Source organism: Chaetomium strumarium (genome assembly GCF_033439665.1).
Source record: "Chaetomium strumarium strain CBS 333.67 chromosome Unknown B0T15scaffold_5, whole genome shotgun sequence".
Taxonomy (NCBI): Eukaryota; Fungi; Ascomycota; class Sordariomycetes; order Sordariales; family Chaetomiaceae; genus Chaetomium; species Chaetomium strumarium.
Genome location: NW_026944433.1, coordinates 929120 through 955046, shown reverse-complemented (window position 1 = coordinate 955046; position 25927 = coordinate 929120). Strand labels below are relative to the sequence as shown.

Below are 25927 nucleotides of genomic sequence, written 5' to 3'. Positions count from 1 at the left end.
GTTCATACCAATCTGAGCTGATCGACGGTGCGGACGGTTGTCGGGGTCCGAGCATAGCTGCGGTATCTTATGAAGGTAGAGTAATCGCATCGTATATAGTGGTCCTCTTCGATCTTCAATCCACGGCTTGATCTCTGTCTCAACACCACCAGCAACCCCTTCAAACGAGCTCGGGCAGCGCCTTGGCTTCCACACTCCTTAATCCACGCTCCTTAATTTGCACTACTTACTCTCACAGTCTCACTTCTTAAGCCACAGTGCTTACACTTCACTGATTGGAACTGCACTCCTTACGTCCGCGCTCTTTGGCAGCCGCCTCTTCCATTCCACGCACTCCTTTTTTCGCAGCAGTCGTTGCTAGCTACCATGGCATCCAGTCGCTCAGCGAGAGCGGCCCCGTCGGCTGGACCGGCGTACAGGCCGTACTTTGGTGTTGAGATCGAGATATTCGTCAAACTCCGCGATGGCCTCGAGCAGAGGCTCAAAGACATACACCATGACCGATATAACGGACGCGCTTATCAAAATTTGCCTGCATATTACCAACAGTGGAACTTTACACTGTCCAATGCTGCCGACAACGGGTCACGAGAGATAGCTGAGCAGAAAGCTAAGCAGCGGTTATGTGTTGGCCTGGCCGTTGAGCATCTCATCAAGGAAGTCCTCGGTAAAAACAATGGTTGGGCGTGCAAGCCCGATGCCAGTCTGAGGGAATTCGAGATCAAGGACGCGGAGAGCCGGTGGAAATGGTGTATGTGTTCTAGCAATTCCTCCTCTCTGCGGGTACGCTAACAGGTGACGATGATTACAGGGGGAATCGAGATCGTCTCGCCGGCTATGTCGACCAGCAGGCCCTGGCGAACGGAGATAGAGAGCGTCTTCAAAGCCGTCGGCAAGGAGTTCGAATTCTGGACGCACGAATGCTGCTCTACCCACGTACATGTGTCCCCAGGACCCGATAAAAAGACCAAGTATAGACTCTCCGACCTCGTGGACAAGGCAAAAGGGGCCTACTTATGGGAAGAGGCGCTCTGCGAGCTTATCGAGCCCAAGCGCCGCAAAAGCGTATGGGCACGGCCGAACCATAAGGTCTACGCAGGCCTCGAGTACGCCAACGTCGCGAACTATGGCTGGAAAGTGGTCTTTGATGAGCTCGAGAACGCTGCCATGGACGGAACAGAAAGGTTTCTTAACCGCATGAGGGGCGGGCCTGTGGGCACGAGCGATTGTACCAGGTACGTCTCGACCAGTTTCCATCCCACCGATAGGTTAGGGACCGTCGAGCTCCGTCGGCAGGCTGGCTCTGCCTCGGCCACGACCGTCATCTACCGCGTACTGTTCGCCGTCACGTTGCACGTCAGCGGGCTGAGCTACCCCTACGCCAAGGCTTCGGACCGCCGAGACCACCCGACCGCTCAGGAGCTGATCGCGGAGCTGAGCTATTGCATGGGCCAACTCCCCAAGACATGCAGCAGCACTAGTTTCATCAACTGGCTCAGGTGGTGCGTAGCCAGGTACGCGGGCGGCTACCAGCCCAGCGAGCTGGAGACCAATGTACACGAAATGAAGTTGCGCTTGGGAGCCGTGTACCCGAATGTCAACCTGCCGGCGCGAACGAGACCGCAAGGCCCCTCAATTCCCGACGCCACCAGTCGGGACTCACCGTCAGGATCCCGAACGATAACCCGGCCCGCGCCCACTCCCACTCACGCCGCCTCGCCGCCACCGTCCCGACCGGTAGCCGGGATAGTCCGGTATGACCTCCCCGAACGTCCGGCGCCGCGTCGTGATAGCCGTGACGGTCGGGCTAGGTCTCCGCCTCCTCCCGCCACTCAGGGACGGCGAGCCGTTTCCCGGCCTCCGCCCGGCTCGAGTTCGCGTGCGGCTCCGGAGGCCCGAGCACAACTCATTGCATTGGATGAAACCCGAGCGGGCCGTAGTCGGCGTCCACTGTCGTAGATATAATCATAAATCGGCGAAAGACTGGGGGTCTAGTTCTTGCTGGCTCATACTATACTCGGGCAATTACTATGAGGAGTAGTACGTAGGCCAGAATTGAAATATCATTTGCCCCGAAGCAAACGGACCGACTCTGAAGATGCAGACCAAAAAGTCCTGGATTTGCGGGATGATAGGTTGCTCACACCTAGGAATCGTTTTTTGTCCGGCGAGACCTTTCCTACAGTCCGGAACGCCCTGCTCTCATTTTTTTTTTGTTAGAGCCCGCCAGCGAAAACTCTTTTGTAAGTCCCCCGGGTATGTATGCATTACACCTTCCATGCAACAAGGAATGCGCAGAGGTGCAGATGACGAACGCCGGTTAACTATGACTCGAGCGGGACGGACGCGGTCTGAACACCAATTTACCGATACCGGTACTAGTACTGAATAGATGTGCCCAGGCAAACCCGAAGAAGATCAGTAACTACCAGTACTACCTACTAGTAGCAATGAACCCGTAAAGAAGGATGTCCTCGGGATTCAGTAATACTACTCGCGAAAATCGCCAAAACCGATCGAGTGCCAACCTTCCAGGCGCTCGTTGATCGATTCTGCCATACCACAGTCGATGGGTCACACGGCGATCCTCTTCAAAGGAAATGGAGAGCCAGCACAAGTGAGATGGAAAGAGAAAAGGAGCCTCCGGATCCCGGATTCAAACAGGCCCCTTATTGTATCGGCTCCCCCGTCCCCCTAGGCGGGCCAGATCCAACTGGATAAGAAAGGCATAACCATGACAGCATTGACAGCACGGGGCGTGATGCCGGTCAAGTGCGTATCAGGTTACCGATGACAACTCCCCCATGGTACTGGGAAACAAAGAGCCCTACGGCCTATGACCGCCCTCATCAACCAGGCGAGCAAACGCTCGCTTAATGCCTACCAGTCTATATATACGGTCTATAAGTAGCCTGCTCTTCTGCCTCTCTCCTTCACTCACAGCATCCCACTCGAAGTTTACCAACCACTCAGGCTCTTACCCTCTTAATCCGAGACTCCGAAACCTAATACTCCGACTATCAAGAAGGCCATCCTTCTGCTTTCTGGACTGGGAAAGAAAACAATTCGTCGCTGGCAAGCCGACGTATCCTCCCTCTGCGGGCACCAGTACCGCGAGACCTACCTCTCACGCTGCCCGGCCAGCCTGGTGGACGCCGGGCGGTACCCCAACGGCTGCGAGAACACGGTGGGCACTCCCGACGAACCGGTCGACGGAGACACAGTCCAGGACCCGGATTTCCTCTGCCTCCTGTCGCGGATGGATTGCCAGAGGAACTACGACCTCACCGAAAGATGGATCTGCTGCGGGTGTTACCATAACAATGAGAGCACCAAGAACTGCGCCAGCTGCAGCCACGAGTTCTGTCTTCGGAGGTGCATGGTCCAACAGCCCGTGACAAATGGCGGTCGTGTGAACTACAACTGGCTGCCGGCGGGGTATGGAGAGGAGCAGGGTGCCAGTGATGAGGGATCGGGCGACACGACCATCTCGGCGGCTGGGACGAACGAAGCGAACGGCGCAAACGGAACGAATGGGCACTGATGACGGGGGGGAGCTTCACAATGGGTTGTATGTAGGTATGTACTGGCAGGTTCCCAGCACTACCACTACTACCTGCTTGACCCCCCCTGAGGCACGGCGGACACCCGTAGTCTCAACAAAATACACACACAACTCTTTAACAAAACGTTACCAAGTTCCGCATAGGGTTTTGTTTGACGTACAAGTGTGATTTGCCTTTCGATATCGCTGTAATCATCCCGGCCGGGAGTGAATATTTGTGCTCAATACATGTGTCCAAGAACGGAGGACGCCACGCTTGCTACCCCCCCGGGAGAACCAGGGGTAGAGCAGCGCGAGCTAGTCATGGAGTACTGGGGCCATCCTTCTTCGCCCGGAGCAGCCATCGGAGACGACGAGTACGCTGGCAGAAGTTCAGGCGCGCGGGCTTCGCGCAGGTCTTTTGACTGACGGTGATGGCGGCCTGACGATTTGAGGTTGGTGGAGCTGGTTTAGCGCTGTGCTTGCATGGATGTATTGTAATGTAACATACCTCTTGATGCAGAAGCTGTTGGTGGTTAGGATTGAACACCCGGGGCTCCGTTCCCTGTAACAACATCAATTTTCGATGACCGACACGAATGAGTGACGAACACTAACGCCCTCCATAGCCAGCGCAAGGGTAAAGGTATACTTGTAAGAAACGGTCAGGTAGTGTGGTGGCTGATGATACCTGGCACACTCCCCATATCACAACATCAACAGCAACCCATTGGTACAATACAATGCAAGTAACTGGTAGTCGGCAACAGCAACTCGACGGTTGAACAGCGCAGACGCCGCACAATGCTTGCTATCTATTCGTAGCGTGGTATCATTTCATCAACTGCTAACATGACATAGCCCCCTAACTTGAAAACGTTTTTGACCCATGACAAAAGATTCCATGGATGCTTGCTTTCAGCAGCATCTCATCTCCTCTCATAACCCTAAACAAACAGCGTGTGGAAAATCCTCTTGAGCGCCGGCATCGCCGCCAACTCGGCGCGGTACGCGTTGATGGCATCCCAGTCATGCTCGCGAAGGCCCGTGTCGACGTCGATCTGGTCCGTGCGGAGCCAGCCGGTGCGCTTCCACAAGAAGCCGCCAATCCAGAAGACAATGACGACAGGCATGGCGAGGTACGACTTGAAGAAGCCCTCGGCATCGTTGAAGCCGCCCCCGACGGGGCAGATGGCAACGTAGAGCTAGAACCAGGTCAGTAAGAGAAGGACGGCGGATGGGGGAAAGAGGGGGCGTTTGCCGTACCTGAGCGATAAGAACGAGGACGTTGAGGAAAAGACCTAGGTAGGAGCCGTACACGCCACCGACGGCCTTGAAGGGAATCTCGTCCAGGGTGTGGCCCTGGCGGAGCCATGCCTTGCGGAAGCGAATGTGCGCCAGGCAGATCGAGCCCCAGGTGAAGAGCGCGGCCAGACCGGACAGGGCAAGAAGCCAGTCGAAGACGGTGGGGCCTTCGGCAGCAAGGCTGACGTATGCCAGCGGGCCGAACGCGCAAAGGAAGATGACCGAGATCAGAGGGCGGCCGGAGCGGTCAATGTAGCTAAAGATCTTGGGCGCGTAGCCCTGCTGCGCGAGGGCCGTGAGGGTGCGTGAGCCGCCATAAACCGCAGAGACGCCAATGGACAGGACCGAGACCAGGATGATCACGTTCATGAAGGAGTCGTAGCCTTTCAGATTGGCATACTTGCCCACCAGAACGAACGGCGAGGCGTTAACGTTCACATAGGGGTTGGCCCCCAGCAAGTTGTCGTCGTTCCAGGCGATGAGCAGACCGACGAAGAACAGCCCGAGGACGTAGAACAGAGTGATCCGCCAGAAGACCTGCTTGATGGCACCAGGCAGCGACTTGGCCGGATTGCGAGCCTCAGCGGCGGCCAGACCGACAAGCTCCGTGCCGGAGAAGGAGAAGGCAGCCGTGACGAAGACGCTGCAGAAGCCACGGAAGCCGTTGGCAAAGGCACCTGGCTCGTACCAGAGGCGGGCACCCCAGTACTCGCCGTAGCGACCATCTTTGGGACCGCCGCCGCAGACCAGGACGAGGGCAAGGATCATGAAGACAACGATCGCTCCCAGCTTGAGAACTGACGACCAGAACTCCTCCTCGGCGTAACCGAGAGCTCCGAAAACGTTAACTATGATGATGAGGACGAAGAAGACCGTGATCCAGACAGCTAAAGCCAAGGTCAGCAATTGAACCGAAAAGTTCGATCTCCCTTTTTCGTTCCCAAAGAAATGCTACTTACCAACGTTGATATCAGGGTTCCAGTATCCTATCGTGAAGGAGCAGACCGTGAGTTCCAGGGGTAAGACGGCGGCCCATTGCATGACGTAGTTCCAGCCCATGGCGAAGCCCCAGGACGGGTCGATGAAGCGGGTCGAGTATGTGTAGAAACCACCAGAGACGGGGTACATGACGGCAAGTTCACCCAGAGCGTAAACCGTGTTGAACATCATGACGCCGACAATGAGGAAATCAATCAGCATGGAGGCCGGGCCGCCCGTGTTGAGCGCCTTGCCGGAACTGACGAAGAAACCGGCGCCGATTGAGCCTCCAATCGAGATCATGTGCATGTGGCGCGTCTTTAGGCTGCGGTCGAGCGAGTCGACCACGCCCGAGCCCATATCCCTCTTTTGGAAGGAACGGAGGTTCAAGCCATTGCGCGTGAGAAAGTCCTCCTGGTCGCGTGTGCGGACGGAGGCGCCCTCGTCGAAGTTGTATGCTGGCGACGCATCCTTCTCGGGCGTCGAGGCGCCAGCGGCGCCTTTCTCTTCCAATGACATGGTGGAACTTGCGTGTACAACCGGGTTGGGGATGACGGCGGAACGGGTGACACGAAGAGAGGAGAGAGTGGGAGGGGAGAGGAGGTGGGAAGGAAGGGGATTTTAATAGCAGTCCGGAGGTTCAAATGGTTGCGGCCCGAGCAACACAACGTTGCGGCTCTTGTCTGCTACCCTACTGTGTAAGGCCTGCACTGTGTAGCCCCTCCCCTGGGACGGTACGGTATCTTGGTGGATAAGACGGTAAAATGAGCTGAGGAGGGAAAGCGGAACCCTGTCACTCCAGTCGGACGCACAGAAAAGGGCTAGAAGCTGCACCGAAGGAATTGATGCGCTAGCAAGTGCACTAATGTCAGGAGGGGAACTGGTTTGCCACACGCAGATTGGAGTCGGTCTTCGAGTTGAAAAAGGCAGCTCAGGGCAGGCCCAAGTCAATAGCCCGAAGGGCCAAGGCAGACGCGCCCAAGGCGCAACACGTATTGTTTGTGTCCTAGGTGGCGGACTTTTACAGCCAAGGACGCCAATGACGCGAGTGGTTGCAATCGACATCTGAGGGGGGGGGGCTCCGGCGGCCACCGTGATTCGTACGTCGGGCCATCCCAAAGAACGTTAAGCTGAACGCACACCTCTCCTTCGAAACAGGGAAGATCGCCGTTATCGCAGGGTCCGTCTCGGTGGCTCAACTTGGGAAGGCTCCGGAGCAGACGGCCAATGGCAACGGACGCCTGGTGGTTGAATCCTTTGGTCACGGATTTCACTTTCACCAGGCGCAAGCTGACAGGCTGCCCGTCACAGGCAGACTGACGGGAAAAGCGCCAAGACGGCTCCATAGATAACCACCCTTGCGCAGGACATGCAATGGAGTGGAATTGGCTGGCCGGATTCTGGGGTAGAGAATCCTCCCAAGGCAGGGACCCCGCCGTGATAGGATCTCAGCAGACAGCGCAGCACGAACAGTATCTCGCCTCTCTCTATCCATTATTCAAAATCCCCAGCGAGGCCTCCGGAAGGCTAGGTCCCGTGTACGGATGTATAGATGACCAGTAAATAAGCCACTGGCGTAACAAACGTAGGTTTCCGATGACGTCGTGCGACGCGACGCCAGCAGAGCCACAAGACCACCCGCTGTGTACTGTTGCCAGAGCTACCGTCCCCGGGAGCGCAAACAATCGTCAAGCTCCAATGTGTTCCCCAAACCGGCGCTTGTTGACTGAGACCTGTTGTAAACCGGGCAATCTTGACTTCTTGACACATCAAAAGCCAGCCCGCGAGTTAGAGCAACGGCTCCGGCCAAGTCGGCGGCATCCCGGTGTGGCTAGCGCAGTCTGCATCAAGCGTGGAGAAAATGGACCGAAGCCAAGCCTGATTCATCTTGGCGTTGCTTGGACTTTCTTGCCAGCTTCCTAACCTAGAAAAGCTTGGCTACGCCCCCTGTCGGCTGGTCCGGGCTCGGCCAGACCGTCGCGCGCCAGTGGAGTCATGATAAGGACGACGTTGCCAAGCGAAGGAGGGCTCAGATAGGCGAATTAAGACATCCCGCGCACTTTATTACAGAGATATCGTTCATCGATTGAACGGTAGGGAGCTGATATCGACTGACGAACGTAAGATACAAACTTCAAGTTTCCTAGGGACCTCGGTAGACAAAGAGCTTGCGAATGGAGTCATTTCATGTGCGTATCTGGCAACTGCGGCGTTGCGAGTTCTCTCCGCATTGGTTTACGTAAGATCAACAGTTCATTTTGCGGGGGAAAGCCCGGTCCCCAAAGTGCCCCGGATGTGGAGAGTGGCAACAAAGTTGCGGGGAACACGTGAGGAAAGTGGCCCAGAATCTCGCCTTCCATAACAACCAGCACAACTGATGCATCATGCGCGGACCAATATTTTATTACACTAGCATTCGGGGAAGCTGCTGTAATTACCTAGGTACGCTGTCGTTGTCAGCCCGTGGAATCGTCTAAAAGCGCGGCATTTTGCGAGCATCTTCAATTTTGTGCACATGCCACGGGTTCATCGTCGCCGAGGTTGATGCGATTCATCAGTTGATACCGCGCTCCAATCCTACTAGCGTACCGCGCGAGCTAAGTCGACCTAGACAGGTAAGGTCAATACGTAAATCGAGGCGAGCAGTGCTCAGCCGCACGCGTCTTTCCGCCCCATCGTCGACATCAGCAGATCTGGTTGATGGACACACGACAAACTCGAGGACATCGCATCATCCTTGCCTAACACGTGCAGGCACTGTGGTAGATGAAACATTGATTGACCTCTGCCATGTTCACCGATCCCCGTTTTCAGCCCACCCGAACCTGTCTAGCCTATTCCTCGGGACGCTCTAGACTTCGAGAGACATGTGTGAACCGACCTTTCCTCAAATTCCGCTGCCGCAGCTTACCGATTCCGTCACACCATGATTAACGGCGGCACGATCAACGCAGCATCTTCCCGTCGATACCTACCTGGCATGTGCTACCGGTACTAGGTACTAAGTGCCCTGACTGAACGCTGTCCATAATCCGGCGCACGAGATCCTTCTCCAAACAGGCAAGGGCCCGCCACGATCACCGTAGCATCTAGGTACGCTAGCACTGGGACTTTCGTAGGTGTGAGGGGCCTAGCCGCTGCTGGCGGAAGATATTCGGGGGGAACACTGGTACCTATGGGAACGAAGATCGAGCCACTGCCGTCACTAGGGGCACGGGAGTGGCAAGAACGGAAGCCACAAGCGAAGACGCAGTGAAGCCCAAGCAAAATCGAAATGAATGACCCGAACAGATGTTGAGGGGAAGCCTCGGTCCCAAGGTTCTTCATCCACGGATAGCCCCTGGTCTTGCAGCATTGGCCCCGGTCACCGGGTGCAACTTGGGGACCTACCGCTCGCCCGCGGAAAGCCACCCGGCGTAAAAATACGACTTACGACAACGGAATAAGCCCCGGCCACAAAACACAACGGGCACAAGAGAAGGATCGTTTCATCTTCAGGGGTCATACGGCCGTTCGATATCCCGCCAGTGTTTCTCGGTCAAGAAATTCAAATTGATTCAAACAGGAGCTACCCGATACATAGTGCACATCGCACCGCGCGTCAGTTCATGTTTGCCTTGGCCTCGCGCGCTGTGGCACAGATCTTGCGGGGACAGAGCGATCGTAGATTCGTAACCTGGGCCAAAGCGATCCGTCAATCGCCGGCAGGGCCGTCCATCACAGCTAGCCCTGCTGCATATTCACCAACCATGAGGATGGGACAAAACTGACCCCCAACCACTGCTCTTTGGGAGCTAGATCGGCGATCCGTGTCGCATTGGGAGTTGACGCGCGTAACGGTCGCAGTCTGTGTAACCCTTTCTTTGCTGCAGAGTTTCAGCACAGCCAGCCTGCTGAGATAATTCCCATTTGCCTGCTAACAGCTTGTGGTGGGCAGGCGGGAGGGATTCCCATTTATCTCAAGGAAGGGGGGTAACGTGACGGGAAGTCCGAACCGCACAGTCGCACTCGCACTTTAGCTTGGTTCCCGTGCAAGCAAAGATAAGGTGCCGAGGCTACCGAACGGGCAGGTCCGCTTGCGTGCATGGATCACATCAGCCTTATTGGATTTGGCAGGTGTGTATGTATGGTGCTAGCTCTACTAGCCTATCTGCGGTGATCTGTGAAGGTTGGTGGGGAGCAACGAGCTCGACAACTCATTCTTGCGGAGGTGGGAAGAACGGCTGGCTTGAGCGTTTTCCAAACATGGAAATGCGGTGCTCACAACGATCACAACATTGCTCCGTCTTCTACCTCACACCTCAACGCCCACACTGTCCATAAAGTCTTCGGTTGTCTGGCAAAGGTTCGGCGTCGAGTTTGGTACAAGACTCTAGCCGGCGTTGCTGGATCAAACACTACCAAAGCGTGTTTCTACCACTTTCAAGAGACAATCCGTTGATATGTCTGGGTCGTAGGATAAACGGTCGGTTGGTTGCCACCAAATCGGTGTCAGGGAGGTTTCCCCTCGATTGTCGAAGGAGTATGGCACTAGCCGTTGATGAGTAATCTTGGGAGTTGGAGATTGAAAGTGTTAACACCATTGACCATTTCCTCCCCAGAGACACCCACGATAACGGCAGGGACTTTGAAAGGCTTTTGTGGGACACAAGGTGTTAGGATCTTGGACATTTCAGCGAAGAACACAGATCGGTGGCGAAGGATAGAACCCCAACCACGGGTAGGAGTCGTGTCTCAAAAGCGAGACTCCAGGCCGAGAACCGAAGTATAGAGGAGGCGCCAGGGTAGTCAAGCGCGTCCACCAGGGATCTCCAAGACTAAATATTATATGTTCTAGGCCACAAATCTGAGACGAGAGGTACCAATGTCCTTAGGAGCAGCTTTCAGATTCAAAGGCGTCTGCGCGTCCAAAACTTCAATCATCAGGCTCAGAAATTTACGAATCGTTCAGCAGTCAAGGTGAGCCAGGGAGATAACGCCACGAGAGCCCTCTTCTGGGCCAAGGTCAAAGTACTCGCGTACGGATCACGGGGTTGCCGACCTCTCGACTCGCCCTAGAGACCGCTCATACTACTCAAACTACAACTCCATGGCCCCTGGAAAGGCTATATATCGTTGTCCAGTTGTTGCTCCATACGTAGGACCTGCGTTTGAAGGGGCAATATCAGTCATGGCCAAAATCCTATCATTCGGAAGGGCTCGGGTAGTATTCGGAGCGCGATAAAAGTTGATTAAGTTTTGAATGTTGAACGTGAAGGGAAGCGATCGGTTGAGGTGGAGGGTGCGTGTAGGAAAGCATGACCTACAAGAAGCTTACGGATCTCTGATGGCCACAGCGTTGCAACGCAAGGCATCCTACACGGACGGCTGGTCCTCGTATATGTCGGCAACCCTCTCGGTGCCGCTCTGCTAGATTGAACTCTCTCTGTCTCGAGACGAGGAATTCCGAAGCAACAGTCCCACCCTGCCGGCCACCCCCCTGTTACAGAAAATAACACATCAACTGCTACACTGGTGACAAAAGTCAATTATAACGGACCGCCTGCTGATTAATATCCATAGAACAATAAGGAGAAACGATAACCATCACGACCTGTACTCCCGAAAGAAACTCCTTTCAAACCGTGGACCGGCGCAGTACCTGTTGGAACAAGACCCGGGCCCAAAACCAAGGTACTCCAGGAATCATCCACCCGCTCAAGTACACACACACACACACGCACACACACCTATACTTCCTCTATCCATACCGGATAAAGCAACTTAATACCACCCCTCAACCCCCGGATCCCTTCCTCACCCATCACTCCTCCTCCTCGTCGTCATCCTCCTCATCAGCATACTGCACATGGAACGCAACCAGCAACCAGTCGGCGCCAGCGGTCTGCCTCCAGGTGGAACTGGCACTAGCCACGATCTCGCGCGCGCCGCCCTTCCTGCTCTGGCGGAACAAGCTGACCTTGTACACGAGCGCGACCGCCATCAGGCCGACCTCCACCACTAAGGGGTCACCGTGGAAGCGAAAACCCGTGAACTTGCCGCTCTTGCTGGCGGCCTGCAGCACGTCGACGACGCTGGGGTGCGTGTCCTTGCTCAGGGCGGACGAGTCCCGGCCGTTGGGGAACAGCACGGGCGCGATCATGATGCAGTCGTGGGCGAGGTACTCGCGCAGCGAGTCCGGGTCGTCGCAGAGGGCGCGCCAGAGCAGCGTCTCCATCTCGCGGGCCGACGCGTGGTTGCGCTTGGAGATGGTGTCGAGCCGCTTGTTGGAGCCCATCGTGGTGGAGGAGGAGATGTGCGGTCCGTTCTTGGACTTGTCGTTTGTCATGCCGAGGACGGTGGGCATTTTGTTCCTTTTTTTCCCCCTCTATCTGTTCTTGTTGTTCTTGTTGTGATGTTGGAGGGAATGAGAAGAGTGAGAGTAAGTGATAGTGTCTTGGCGTGTGTAGACAGCGAAATCGCTAACAGTTGGTATCGACTTGGCAAGGCAGCAGCAGCAAGCAGTCGCGCGCTTGATGAGGCAAAATTGGATACGACGGTGATATAAAGGCAATAACGATCTAATGAAGGACAGACCAAATGACGACAATGTGCTCTACATATCAGCTTTATACCAGGGCAGAAAACAGGAATGAACGTCCAGGCGGACGGGTGCTGAAACCAAGTCCAAGCAGGTGTGGTCGGCGCTGACGTCACAGCTCCGGACCCGAAGCTCAAAGCCACCTGCCGCCGGTCCCCGCCCTCCATCTTCAGATGATCTTGTGCACGCCAAACACATGCTCGAGACATGCTGATGGTTCATGGCTCCCAGGAACATGGGTGGAGCTTGATTCCTCCTATATGCAGACAAATTCGAACAAATACACAAAAAGGTAACGAGACATACAGAACTACATATCGACGGAAGTCACACATGCGATTCTGAAAATACCATGTTGATACACATATCGCGGCATGATGCCTTGACAGTTAAACACCAAAAGCACCTGTCTTAAACGCCGCTCTTTCCCCCCTTCGCAAAAACGGAAGCATACCGAGATGAAAAGGATATATTGTCCCCGCCAAAAGAACACCGCCTCCCTTCCCAAGCCAGAAGAGTCTAAGAATTGCATGTTCGTTGTACGAACGTGAGTGAGTAGTCCATTGTGCTTCATGTCTCATCCCTGATCCGGCCCGAAGCCCCCAAACTGCATGCTTGCCCTGCGAAGATTCATCATCACCCTCTCCACGTAAATATTGTTATCCTGGGCGTCCCCGGTCGGCGGTATCGCTGGGCTCCCCTGGAGCGGCTGTGCCTGGGCGGGTTGTGCCCACGATTGGAAGTCCAGCGATGACTGGGCAGTCGGACCCGGCGTCGACCCGGGTGCTGGAGGTGCCCAAGGCGCTGCTGCTGTCGAGCCAGGCTCATTGGCACTCGGCGGTGTCCAGTGCCCGTTCGGTGACGGACCCATGTGAGCCTCTGTTGGCTTGCCATTCGCTTGCGGCGGAGTCAGGCCCGGGTTAGATGCAGAGGCTGCCTGAGGCGTGATGTGCCAGGCGGCATTCTCTGTGCGATCGCCCAGCGGAGAGGGTCTGGCCGCGCTTTGGGACGAGGTCGGTATCGGCTTCACATACGGCGGTAACGGGATCGGGCTGTGGCTTTGCTTCGCAAGCGCTGGTTTCGCTTGTACCGAAGCCTGTAACGGTTGCGTAGCCGAACCTGGCGGCTGTGTGGCCGGTGTCCGGACTTGATGATTGGCCTGGGTTGGGAGTTGCGTCTGCGCTGCCCCGTAGTGCGGCCGAATACTAGCTGGGTGCAGCTGTCCCGATTCGGGCTGCCTGACCTCATAGGACTCACCGCCAGGAACCATCGGCACTGGGTATCCCTGGTTCTGATACGTTTGCGGCTGATGCGGGCTAGGGCTTGCCATTGCGACGCGTGGTGATGGGGTTTGGGGAGCGTTGGATGACGGCCGAGGCAATATTTGGGCGTACGGAGCGGCGTGATGGGGATAAGACGGGGTGTTCGGTCGCGGTGAAGCACTGAGCCGTGGCTGCAGAGGCTTCAATAGTGAGGGAGGAACCTGTTTGATCTGAGTCTTGCCGGAGCCTCCCGAGAGAGCCTTTTGCGCCTTGATCAAAAACTCTCGGAGGTTGCCTTCATATCCGTTGGTGAAGCCGCCCCATTGTCCATACGGGGTCCGGTATCCGGACGAGTCTCTGAAGCAGTGTTAGCTGTAAGTCATGATACCTAGGACCGCTTAAAGTAGCGTACCTGTTGTGATGGACCTGGAAGAAGCTGTATTTCTGACATGCACTGTTTTGTGGCTGCGCTCCTGCTACTCCAGCCTCCCGGTCGCCAACATTTGGGGATCTCAAAGCTGACGAGGTCATCGGCGCGGAATGTAGCATGGAAGGAGGCGCGCCCGTCGATGAAGACCAGGCTCTTGACTGAGGCTGAACATATTGCCCTGATTTCATGTGAGCAGGGGGCCAGGTCAAGCCAGGAAGCTTCGGGAATCCATTACTACCTCCGACGGGCGCGAAACGGTTTGATGAATACAGCGTTGATGGACTCTTATTCTGGGTGTGCAAGCCAGGTGACTGCTGCTGCTGCTGAACGGAAGGTAGTGCCTGCTGCAGTTGCGGTTGCGGTTGCGGTTGCGGTTGCGGTTGCGGTTGCGGTTGCGGTTGCGGTTGCTGCACGTATTGGTGGGGTTGTTGAGAAGACATAAGATGGAAGGCGGGCTGGAATGCCTGTTGTTGTGGCCGGAGCTGCTGAAAGCCCGCCGACGGTGAAGGTGTGTTGAGTGCGAACATGTGTGATGTCAACAATGCAGTATGCGGGCTGGGACCTGGAGTAACTGGCTTTCTCGGCTTGTAGATGTATGGCTTCTCCTGTTTGGCCGACGTGGTCCCTGGCAGCAACCCAGAGACGGCCTGATACGCTGGATACTGTGCGGACATAGATGGCCTCGCCCGAGGGGCAGGCTGCATTCGCGGCGCAGCCACCGGCTTTGGTATGGTGTCAAGGAAGTTGGCCTTGGGGTCGTGCCACGGCCTTGACGGTTCCCCGGTGTACTGAGCCTTGGCTTCGGTCGACGTCTTCCCAAGATAATGCCAGACCTGGTTTTCCTTGGATAAGTCGACCTTAGCCTGCTCCCGGTTCTTGACAGCATCAGCTGTATGGAACTCGGCCCAGACATAGCCGGGAGCAAACTCGTCGTCCTTCCTAGGAGCTTCGTCCACAGCGCGCTTCGCGTTGATCTCCTTCTGTGCTTTCCTACATGTCGGCATCGGGACGGCGTTTGGCGATGCCTTCGGGAGTCGGAAGTCCGAAGGATCCGGCAGAAGCAGCCACTTCCACTCGACCTCAAGCCGATCACTGCGGATTGTTAGTCCACGTTCATAGAAGCCGTCTCGGTATCCATACCCGTTCGGGATGATGTCGAGAAGAAACGTCTCCTCATCAATGCGGTTCTCAACCACCACGCCAGCGAATATGTCCCCACGATAGTATTGCAGCTGGCAGATATCGTTCTTCCTGAGAGCCTTCGCGGCCTCGCGGACCTGGTGATTATTCTCCAGCACATCTCCCTCCGCCTTCCTATCCCTCTTGGTGCGATGGAACCGGCAACTGAACTCGAAGGCCTGTTCTTTGTATTCGGTCCCATCCTCTCCAAATACCGGGACTTCCCCTTCCTCCACGAAGACGCCCGCAGCCGCCGCACAGGTGGCGTGGTATGCTCTGGGACACTTCTTCTGGGAGCACTGGAAGCATGCGCCCTTCTTGGAACGGCAGTACAGGCACTTAAGTTCCAGACGGGCCTTGTCGATGCCTCCCACGTTTGCAATAATCTCCGTGCCGTCCACCGTTTCGATATACGTTTCCGGAAGGTAGAGAGCACACATGCGATGGGCCTTGCGGCCGTCGTCGGTGGACATGATCTCGACCCCTGGAATGTCGTTCGGGCAGAGACAGCATGGAGGCTCGATATGTGACTTGAGGCGTAGGCGAACTTTCCTCCTCCTGGCCTTTGGCTCCTTCTCGTTCGCCGCCCGCTTGCGTTTCCGGCCGGGAGCCTTGACTCTGACGGTATGGCTCGAAGGTGGACTGGGAAGACCGGTTTCCTCTTCTTCATCTTCCTCATCCTCTTCGTCCTCGTCTTCCGTCTCTTCGTACTCTGTCTCCTCACCGCGGAGTTTACGTTCAATGTCGTAAACATCAACCCAAACGCTGTCTTGGGCCTGCGCGCATTGGCACTTCTTGGCGATCTTGCCCATTGGCAGCCAACTGTCGAGCGCGAAGTTGACTGCCTCGGCGCAGTTGTAACCCAGGTTGTATCCGGAGTGGTAGCCGTACGGGTAGGTGACAACAAACTCGCCGGGATATGAGACCACTTTGTTGACCGTGATATTATAGTGTTGTTTGAGGTGCGACGGGGAGATGAGGAAAGACTTGTGCCTGAGAAACTGATCGCAGGCTTTTGCTTCCTGCGGCCAGATGTTCTTCATGGCATTCTCGAACCGACGGGCGTCGGCTTGGGAGATGCTGTACCATTGTTTTGGCGCCCCAAAGTGGAGATAGTTGATGCTGTAGAGATCGACGTCCTCCAAGTGCCAGGCGAATGTTGCCTTCCACATGCCGAGGTAGAGGTATGCGGTATTGACGCCAGGTACTTTGGTGCCAATAACGTCGAGAAGATTCGGTAGCTTGTTCAGATTCCAGAGCTTGGTGTCTTCGTCGAACAAGGTGCCCGGGAGGTCCGCACCATACAACGGCGGTGCATAGGTGAGCGTCTTCCAGTAGATCTTCTCCAGCTCTTCGCAGCGTTCCGGCGTGAATTCCGAGATATCCATCCGATAATCCCAATCCTTGAAAGCTGCTTCATCTATCACGGCTGAGCCTTCCCGGCGAATGTTTTTCCGACGAGCCGAGGTGGACTGAGTCTTTGGTTTGGATTGTCTAGCGAATCCCATTCGCCGGACAACTGGGGCATCATCTTCGTCTTCGCACTCCTCCGCCTTGACGCCGGGGTCGTTTTCCACCGAGTCCACGATTTCCTCCTTTTCAGGAACAGGCGATACCGGCGTCATCGGGCGGTCCTCAGGTTCTTCAGTCTCCTCCTTTGCAGCCCTAGCCGATCGCCGGGTCACTCTTCCGCCTCGGCGCTTCCTAGTCGAAGGGGCGGATGGAGCAGGCCGAGTGTTCTGATGTGCGGGCGCGCGGGACCTGGTAGGTGGCTTTTTGTCCGCGTTCGCACGACGCTCGCCTCGCCTCGCGGGAGGCTGGTGTTCGCTCTGATCACATAGCTGTCTCCATTGCGGAAGGTTGTACGTGCGCTGGTGGAGAACGTTGACTTGACGGTAGGTTCCATTTGTCCCCATGATCTCCTGCTTGATCGGCTCGCGAACTCGGATGTGCTTTATCCTGTCGTCCAATGGCCCCAGCGACTCTTTCCACTCCTGCGGGGGAATAATCTTGATGATGCCAGACTTCATGCCGTAGTCGTTGACTGACTCCATCTGAAATAGTAGCTGTTAGTGGAGAGGTAAAGGTTGAAAGTGCCTTAAAGCGAGTATTGACGTACGAAGCGGATGAAATCCTCGAATTGCTTCATGGTCGGCTTAAACACCGGCACATTGCCCGACCAGTGATCCGGCAGGATCTCGCCAATGTCCTCGACCGGAGGCTGCGGTTCAGGTTCGAGCTCAACTTGAGCTTCGACCTGGGGTTCAATTCCCAGACTGACATCGAGCTTGCCGGCGATCTCATCATCAAGGTCACTAAGCTCCGAGTCGCTGCCGTCAACACCGATGGCGTTATTACTGTCGGGGGGCGAATGCAGGCCGATGGGCTTGAGGCCGTCGGGGGACGACATGTCAACATCCATAGCCACGGGCGCCGGGGCGCCAATCGCTTCGATGGACATGGCTTGTGTCGGGCGCTACATGCGTCGCAATTCTTTTTTGCGATGAATGACGGCAGTCGAAAACCGACAAGGAAAAAATCCAAGGGTCGAGGTGTCGTATCACCGATCGACAGAGGAGATGCGCCTAGCGCTAACAGCTGCCGCGTCGGAGAGCGGCAGGTACGGCACTCGGATTCGATGATCTGGAGGTTTCGTCGTCGGACTGCAGGCGGGGGCTGGGGCTTGCCAATGGGACGATGTGGAAGGGAATCTGGGCTGATCGGCTCCCTGGCACTGCACAAAATGCAGGCGAGAGCAAAACGGGAAAAGTGCTGGAGCTTGCGGGTTTCGGTGGCTGCAGTTTGAGCAGGGTTGTGTGTAAATCGCCTAGGTGGTAGGTACTCACGCCTGTAGCAACTGGCAGGCGGTTTCAAAGAGGCAAGCAGAGGACAGCCACCAACGATGTAAGAAGTTATAAGAGACGGGATATGCCTGGCCTTTCTTGCAAGGTGGATGCACTTCACATGGCAGTCGCAGGCTGTGTGACGCGGGATAGACGAAATCGGAGATTCATATCGAAGGGAATGGCCTTGCCACTTGCGTCAAAGCAGCAGAAGACGCTAATGCAGCGATGCACGGACCACGTCAAGCAAGACCATCGTTATCCCTGGGGCTTGATTGGGCAAGAGGCCCGCTAATAAATGACGAGGAAGTACTTGCTTAGGTTTTTGAGCAGCGTCACCATCATTGATCGCTACCGATCTGTTATTACGGGCATCATTTCATTATTCTGAGGGAAGCGCGTAGACTTGGCTTTCTGATGTGGTAGTATTGTACATGAATTAGTTTAGTGAGGGCAACGGCTGGAACGTTGAGAATCATCACATTACGGAGGAGTTGTCTCTGACTCCTTGATGTTGCTCCCTTTATTGAGAGGAAGACGTGGACTGGTTGAAGGGACCTTGCAGCCACGCTCCGAGTCTACTGATTGTGTGACTGCAAGAGTGCCGGTCGTGCGTTACTAGCAACATCTAGAGAGAAGCACTCCCAGCCTATACTGAAGGAGTGACGACAGCACTGAGAGGGCGGCTGCCATAAAACATACACCATCACATGCTGTAACAATGGAAATCTTAGTGTAATGGCAGCGGTCCCGGGAGTCGGACCTCTGCAACGTGCAATAACCACTGATGGCGAGAGCAAATCGGGTTGAGGCGGATCAGATAAGATCCAAAGAGCCAAACAACGCGCACCGAGTACCCCCGGCAGCCCGGGGTACAGGTGCCGTGCCGAGCGTGCGTGGGGTTCGACGGTTGCTCCGCCGATCTAGGGGCGGGCAGCCGACATTGTGGATGGTGATACACAGATTGGTCATCTGGTCGATGAGGGCGTCTTAGCTGCTGATCACCACGTTTACCTAGGTACCTAGGTACCTACTGCCTTCACTTGGTACCCGACGCAACACATCACATCACGGTGGTAGTGTGTGCGGCATCCATTTACCAAACCAGGCCATTATTCATTACCAACATAGCAAGGAGCTAGCCCAACTCCAAGCGACAAGAAGCGAACACAGGTATCTGCCTAGAGTACAGCGATGTCGGGAGACCATCCTATGTCATCGCGTGCTGAGATGACCTGCTCCTAAGCCAATGGCCTCAAAGGCGACAAGAATACCATCTACCGCCAACCACGCAATGCCTGTGCGAAAATGTTAGCTGGAGGTTCATCGCCGAAACCGGATCGCTTTCATGATAGTTGTACGGGAACTCACCGGTATAAACCACCAACTTGGTCACCACCTCAACATCGTACCTCACTCGCGGCTTAACCAAGTTCGAAAAGACCTCCTCATCATCCAATTCATCGTCCTCTCCCAGATACATCCCTGCTCGTCCCGCGACACCACAATTCGCGTCCTGGACCTCAAGCGTCGGACCAGCAGCTACCGTCCCCGCCCCCATCATCTTCTCATACTCCGCCAACCGGCCCCCACTCTGGACTCCTGAGACCTGCGAACACTCTCCGTCCTTGGCAGTAGCCTCGACCTTCTCGCGCAACCTACTCAAACTCCTCTTCCCCCGCACTCCGCCACCGCCACCGCCAGCGTCGCTTCCCAAGCTCTCCCTCCTCCTGCGCTCGCGGTACGCCAGCGTCTCGTACGCATCCGCCGCGCTCTGCGGGCCGATGCTGACGGACCGACCCCGCCCAGGACCCCTGATGCTGCGGACCAGTTTCGGCAGGTCGCTCACGTTGGGCAGGACATTGTCGTCGCGCACGTGCAGGGGCACGTCCTTGTACTCGGACGCGGGCACGAAGAAGCGGCGCGGCAGCGACAGGCCGTGCGTCTCGATGACGCGGTACAGGTGCGGCAGGAAGCGCAACAAGGTAGGTTTCATGACCTCGCGCCAGGCAAAGACCACGGCGACGCCGAAGACCAGCCGCGCGATGACGCGCGGCCAGCCCAATGCCGACAGGTCGAAGGACGCGTCGGGCCCGTTGTAGATGTGCGCGAACCGCGAGAAGCGCGCGAAGCGCCAGGTGCCGCCCTCGACCCCGATCATGACGCCCGCGAAGGCGACGCTGTCGTCGAAGCAGGGGCAGTCATCGGCTGGTTCCGGGTGGACGCGGACGAGCACGATGATGAGCAGGGCGATGGCCAGAGGGGCGAGGTAGCTACTGGAGTACAGCCAGGCCTCGACCCCCGGGGCGTAGTAGAACTCGACCAGAGAGATGGCGGCGCCCGTGAGCGAGCCGATGATGACGTCGACGAAGCCGTGCATGCCGCAGTACAGACGGCCGAACACGATGGAGAGGGCGTAGAAGTAGGCAAGACCCTCCAGAGCGAGCGTCGTGGTGGGAGAGAGGGTGTTTGTGTCCCGGCGGAGCATGAGCATGCCGTAGACGGCGACGGAGACGGCGTTGGCGGAGTGGGTGGACGGGAAGCCGTACTCGAGCGCGGCTGAGCCGGACATGGTGATGCGCTGTAGGGGCGGAGACAGCGGGCGCGGGAGGGAACACATGTCTTTGATGAAGCCCGTGAAGAAGACGCCCGAGGCGAGGATGTGGACGAGTCTGTCGGTCCCGTTGTCAGCGGTGGTTCATCCTGCCTGCTGCTGCTCTCGGCCGCCCTACCCCTTGCCAAACTCCCGGAAGCCACACCAGAACAGAATAGGCAGGAAGACCATGAAGAATGTATGGGTGCCGAGATTGGCCGTGATGGCGAAGTAGCTGTCAAGGGCTGGGGTGCGCATCGAGCTCTGGATCGCGGCGAGATACGGCGTCTCCCATCGCACGATCGGGAGCAGTTTCTGTCGCAGGTCGTACCGCCATTTTGGAAGCGCTCGCTTGTCTGGGAAGCAGGCGTCAGTGATCCTGCCTTCCGAACAGCATGTCCGAGAGCGCTAGGTGTGCTTCCAGGCTAGAGTTGCTGCGTTGCGGCACAATGCGGGCGCGATAAGACGAGGGAGGGACTAGGGGATAGACGGAGCTCTCCTCATGCAGTCGGCGCGGTTAAGCACGTACAATGGTGTATGCTTCTCAATCCGGCGTCAACAACGCCATTGTGTGTCTTCGGTTCGTCGATAGCGGGCGTCGAGAGTGTTGTACCGCACTGCCCTACGCCGGTGCCGGTACCGTGGTTCGGTGGATTCATGGGAACGTTGTCTTGCCGAGGCGCTGCCCGCCGGTTCGACCGCGGAGCAAGCAGCAGGAACAAGCAAGCGAGCAGCGATGCGATCTGGTGCTTTGGCAGCCCCGGCCGTGAGACATTGGCGTGGAACTGCGACGCTGGGAATCGAGCGATGAGGGAGAATGTCTGGATGTCTGGTCATGGGTGCTTGAGGTTGCGAAGTTTCATCAAATTCTCCAACCTGTGAAACTGTCCACGAATCCAATGCCGGGCACCATTGGGTGGCCGTTCTTGGCTTCGGCGCCTTGGACCGAGGCCAGCAACGCCTGCAGCGGGATTTCCACTGTCAACGGACCACCAAAATCTGATTCGTCTCTCCAAAACACAGACGCACATCCTTGTCCTGCCCCTGACGTTGAATGTAATAATGTATCCGTACATACAATACAAACCTAGCTAGCCGTTTTTGCAGCATCAAAGTGCATGTGATATCCATAGGCACAAGGTAGCTCACACATCGTCTCAACACAAGTGAACCATAACTTACCGTGTCTGCGGGATCCCCACAATAATGAGTCCGCTTTCCCTAGTAGGCAAAAAAGCCGTTATCACCGGAGGCTCGCGCGGGATCGGCTTTGCCATAGCGCAACGGTTCGCCCGAGAAGGCGCCAGCGTTGTGTTGGCCGCCCGAACTCTGTCTAAGCTCGAGACCGCGCACAATGAGATACGCAAGGCGGTACCGCCACTAGAGGGGTCCGAAGAACCTGAAACGGCCCAGACTCACAGCATATTCCCTCTCAATATCCAGGGAGAGGAAGGGTGGAAGCGCCTTGTAAAAGACCATCCGGTCTGTCCCTCCCTCTCCCCGCTTGCTCAGCATGGAGTAAGAGTACACTTACTCACGTATGTGGCTGATATTGGGGGGCACAGCGAATCGATATCCTAGTTAACTGCGCCGGTATAGCACAGCAGTCCCTGCTCGTCCGAACGAGCGAGGACCAGGTCGAGCAGCTGCTCGATGCCAACCTGCGCGGCACCATCCTGGGATGCAAGATCGTCGGCAAGCAGATGATCTCCCAGCGACAGGGCGGATGTATCATCAACCTCTCGAGCCTGCTAGCCATGCGTGGTTCTATCGGGACAGCGGTGTATGCCGCCACCAAGGCTGGTCAACTAGGTGTGCATTACCTGTCCCGTGTGCGTTGGTGTTGGCATCCATTTAACTTACATCTACATGCACCAGGCTTGACTACTGCTTTGTCCCAGGAATATGGCAGCTACGGGGTCCGCGTCAACGCCATCGTACCAGGCTACATCAACAGTGACATGACCCAGGGTGAGTCACCTCTTCCGTGATACGATGCCTGTCAATCCCCTAGTATTCCACCACACATATCGTGCTTGGAGATTCGTACACTGCTCAGGCCTAATTCTACATACACTGACATGGTGGCGCAAGATCTCGCGAAGAAAGACGAATTGACCGGAAAGATACCCCTCCGACGCTTTGGTCATGTAGACGAGGTCGCTGATGCCGCCGCCTTCCTCGCCAAAAACGAGTATGCAAACAACTGCATCCTCCATATCGATGGCGGGCTGAGCGCCGTCTGAGATACCATCATGCGCCGGTTGCCTTTCGCTGCTCCTGGTATCTCCCATGGGAGCTTTCAATCATCGTCAATCACGATGGCACCCCCTGTGCTATCGTCAACGACGACAATCTCGTCATCATCTTGGCCTGCGGTCGGCCCTGCAGCAGTCCTCGCTTTCTTGATCGCCCCTGTATCCTCGGCCTCATCCGGGTGTGGGCGTTTAGCTGGCGTAATCTCGGGTACTACTATGCTCTGCTGCCTGCTGCCGTTCTCCATCACATGTCCATTCTGACCGTTGATCTCGGGCACCGGCGTCTTCTTCGGTTTGGTCGGAATCTTCACCTCTCCCGAGACAACGCTTTTGATTGGCTTCTCCTCCAGGGGTTCCTTGCTAGAGAACTGTCAGCAGTGTGAAGCACTTTTGGGGCCGCGGGGGCATACGCTTCTTGGATGGCGACCACCACATTGACATAGGGATTCTCGTCATCCTCGTCCGTGACCGTCAAGAAGGAATCCGGCTTGATACCTGTACAGTACTGTGAGATACTCTATTCGTTTGCATACTGGAATGCATGCTTACCAAGCTCGCTCAGCTTCTTCCCGAGGTTGTCAGTTTCGTCAGGGTCGTACAGAATCCCGACCTCATTGCTGACGGAGATCTCCTTCTCGCCGTATCCCAATTGAAGCTTCAAAAAGTCCTCCACGAGATCGTTTAGCGTCGCCCTCGATAAGTCGACGTAGGCCCGCGTCTGGAAGACACCGCAAACCGGGCAGTCAGGGTTTGGCTCTCTTGACCTGTCTGAGGCTAGGAGCCTGGCAGGTGCGAAAGGCGTCAGGAACACCTCCTTCGCCTTGTCGTACTTCCCCTTGAGCACCTTGAAGGCCTCGAGAACACAGAGACCGGCCACGATGGCATTGGTCGTCGCGATGGCGGGGATGATATTGCCCGCCATCTGTTTGATGTCAAACTTGGACTTTCGGTCAATGCCAAAAAGCGTTGACCTGATGTTTGCGCTTGCAGCAACGAAGTCCAAGGTGTCGGCGTCGTCCTTGTCGAACGTGATGATCGTATTTTCCGACCCCGCCTTCTTCATGTCGAGGACGCGCTTGCTCAGCCGGTCCAAGCTATCCTTGAAGACAACCAGGTTCTCTTCTAATGACCAAACCTTCTGGTCATCCTTCAGCACAGCATCCTTGGCTGCCATCGCTTTCGAAGCCTGCGCTAAAAGGGTCTTGTAGTCGAGGGCCTCTGGGGGCTTCCTGTTCTTCCACATGTCCTCCATAGAGCGCAATCGGACAATGTCTGTGTTGAAGACTTTGTCGAAGAGCATCTGATGGAACTCTGGGCTGCCGACGGATTCGCGGATCTTTCTTAGCGCCTCGGATTCCCTCTTCAGCTCCTCGATCTCCTTCGCATTGTCGGCGTCTGAGGAATGGTCGAAGGCTGATTCCTCCTCGCTCGTGCCGAATATCTCGTTGAGCAGATAGCTCTTGCCCCATACAATGCAGTGAATTGGCTGGCTCGGGGTGCTGCGGATTGTGCAAACGGGAAACGTCTTGGGCGTCTCCTTCGGCGTGCAATCGTAGCACGCCGTCACACCCTTCTTGATGACCTGGACCTGCCCGTTGAAGCCCGTGGTCCCGCTCTCGATCAACGGTACGTCTGCAGCTAGGCACATCCTGTTGACATGCCGCCTTGCCTCCAGGTTATCCAACGCATTGAAAACTAGGTTGAACCCACTAAACCATTCGATGCTAAACTCTGGGTCCTTAATGTTGGCATGGTGGGCGACAATCTTGACAACCGGGTTGAACTTCTCGGCGACCCCTTTTGCGACCTGGACAAATTAAGGCTATTAGTCCGGCAACCACGATCTAAGGCACTGAGGGAGGTTCGCACCAATGCCTTAGACTTCTTGATGTGTTCTTGCCGGAATAGGAACTGCCGGTTGAGATTGCTCAGGTCGATCGTATCGAGGTCGACAACGTGAACCTCTCCGAAGCCGGTAAGCACCAGGTTTTTGAGCAATTCGCAGCCAATTCCTCCGGCGCCGACCATTAGCACGCGCGACTGTTCGGTCTCGGTTAGCGGCGATGGACAATCGAGCTCCGTGTCAGAGGACATGGTTAGTTCAGACGAATATGGTAAAGGAAACGTTTAACAATCCCCAAGCGCGAGTTGAGCTTAGCGTGGAGAAGAGTAGAGTTTGGATGAGTGTTTTCCCTGGAAGTCTTTGCAGGAGCACCGAACATGGGGTTGAGTGTGAGTACAAGGGAGCAGTTGACTTTCGGCTACCCACCTGCTTGACATGCGCATTTAAACTGCGGCCTAGCGACTGCGCGTTGAAGCTATCACGAGTCAAAGAAAGGCTTGCCGGTGGCGCAACCGGCGCCATTGGCACAGAGAGCACCGAGCTGTCGGCTCCATTTGTTGGATCCATGATGCAATGGTGTAGCGATTCAGAGCGAAGAGAACGCCAGGTTAGCGAGGAAACGGGCAGAAAGCTATATGGTCGTTCGCGATAATGTCGTCATGAGAAAGAGGAACAGCTGGACTCGCAGCCTTGTCATGGCGTGGATTCCGTTTTCCAAACCCGGTTGCGACCAGAATCTGGAACCGCCTCAGGAACATTGATCGGCGTTGCGAGTGGGTCGACACGCGCAGGCGCCAACGCGCCGGAATTGAATTGAAAGTGGCCCAAGCGCCTGCAACCAACGGTACACGTACCGTAGATCTGTACAGTACGTGACGTTGCCGAAAAAGTATCCAATCGCTGACGTTATGATGATGAGCACTCCACTTCCAGAGATACACCAAACAGGCCGTTAGGAATCGAACCTAATCCTAATTGATATACCCGGACAGACAGAGAGCTTCCAAGATAGTACATTCACGGATTACAGTACCAACAGTCGTATTACTGACAGTATCCCATAAGACTACCTTACCCTTCGCATTGTATCTATTGTACTGAAACGGCCATGT

General features: G+C 56.0%; 7 protein-coding genes across 7 annotated transcripts; 2 read left to right on the top strand and 5 right to left on the bottom strand.

Annotated features, from left to right (window-relative positions):
* Positions 1 to 366: 366 nt before the first annotated feature.
* Positions 367 to 1959, top strand: B0T15DRAFT_398996 (uncharacterized protein; the record flags this gene model as incomplete). The annotated part of the gene is made up of 2 exons (XM_062864984.1): positions 367 to 751; positions 812 to 1959. 2 exons carry the CDS (start codon positions 367 to 369, stop codon positions 1957 to 1959), a joined length of 1533 nt encoding a protein of 510 aa, XP_062719944.1.
* A 2251-nt stretch (positions 1960 to 4210) lies between these two features.
* On the bottom strand, positions 4211 to 6560 carry B0T15DRAFT_231840 (amino acid permease/ SLC12A domain-containing protein). Its single transcript, XM_062862956.1, has 3 exons — positions 5809 to 6560; positions 4811 to 5736; positions 4211 to 4749 (listed from the first exon to the last, which is right to left on the bottom strand). Exons 1-3 carry the CDS (start codon positions 6344 to 6346, stop codon positions 4492 to 4494), a joined length of 1722 nt encoding a protein of 573 aa, XP_062719943.1. The 5' UTR covers positions 6347 to 6560; the 3' UTR covers positions 4211 to 4491.
* A 5026-nt stretch (positions 6561 to 11586) lies between these two features.
* Positions 11587 to 12562, bottom strand: B0T15DRAFT_535685 (uncharacterized protein). Its single transcript, XM_062869512.1, has one exon. The coding sequence runs from the start codon at positions 12171 to 12173 to the stop codon at positions 11631 to 11633; it is 543 nt and encodes a 180-aa protein (XP_062719942.1). The 5' UTR covers positions 12174 to 12562; the 3' UTR covers positions 11587 to 11630.
* Positions 12563 to 12814: 252 nt separating this feature from the next.
* On the bottom strand, positions 12815 to 17972 carry B0T15DRAFT_231774 (uncharacterized protein). The gene is made up of 4 exons (XM_062862955.1): positions 17398 to 17972; positions 15240 to 17332; positions 14082 to 15191; positions 12815 to 14026 (listed from the first exon to the last, which is right to left on the bottom strand). Exons 1-4 carry the CDS (start codon positions 17737 to 17739, stop codon positions 12985 to 12987), a joined length of 4587 nt encoding a protein of 1528 aa, XP_062719941.1. The 5' UTR covers positions 17740 to 17972; the 3' UTR covers positions 12815 to 12984.
* Positions 17973 to 19053: 1081 nt separating this feature from the next.
* B0T15DRAFT_535678 (phosphatidic acid phosphatase type 2/haloperoxidase) lies at positions 19054 to 21761 on the bottom strand. Its single transcript, XM_062869511.1, has 4 exons — positions 21244 to 21761; positions 20854 to 21070; positions 19493 to 20793; positions 19054 to 19419 (listed from the first exon to the last, which is right to left on the bottom strand). Exons 1-4 carry the CDS (start codon positions 21371 to 21373, stop codon positions 19337 to 19339), a joined length of 1731 nt encoding a protein of 576 aa, XP_062719940.1. The 5' UTR covers positions 21374 to 21761; the 3' UTR covers positions 19054 to 19336.
* A 56-nt stretch (positions 21762 to 21817) lies between these two features.
* Positions 21818 to 23202, top strand: B0T15DRAFT_231557 (uncharacterized protein). Its single transcript, XM_062862953.1, has 4 exons — positions 21818 to 22196; positions 22280 to 22526; positions 22593 to 22685; positions 22809 to 23202. Exons 1-4 carry the CDS (start codon positions 21921 to 21923, stop codon positions 22958 to 22960), a joined length of 768 nt encoding a protein of 255 aa, XP_062719939.1. The 5' UTR covers positions 21818 to 21920; the 3' UTR covers positions 22961 to 23202.
* B0T15DRAFT_535673 (uncharacterized protein) lies at positions 22687 to 25787 on the bottom strand. The gene is made up of 6 exons (XM_062869510.1): positions 25749 to 25787; positions 25242 to 25683; positions 24842 to 25012; positions 23522 to 24779; positions 23383 to 23467; positions 22687 to 23332 (listed from the first exon to the last, which is right to left on the bottom strand). Exons 2-6 carry the CDS (start codon positions 25380 to 25382, stop codon positions 23017 to 23019), a joined length of 1971 nt encoding a protein of 656 aa, XP_062719938.1. The 5' UTR covers positions 25383 to 25683; positions 25749 to 25787; the 3' UTR covers positions 22687 to 23016.
* Between the last annotated feature and the right edge of the window lie 140 nt (positions 25788 to 25927).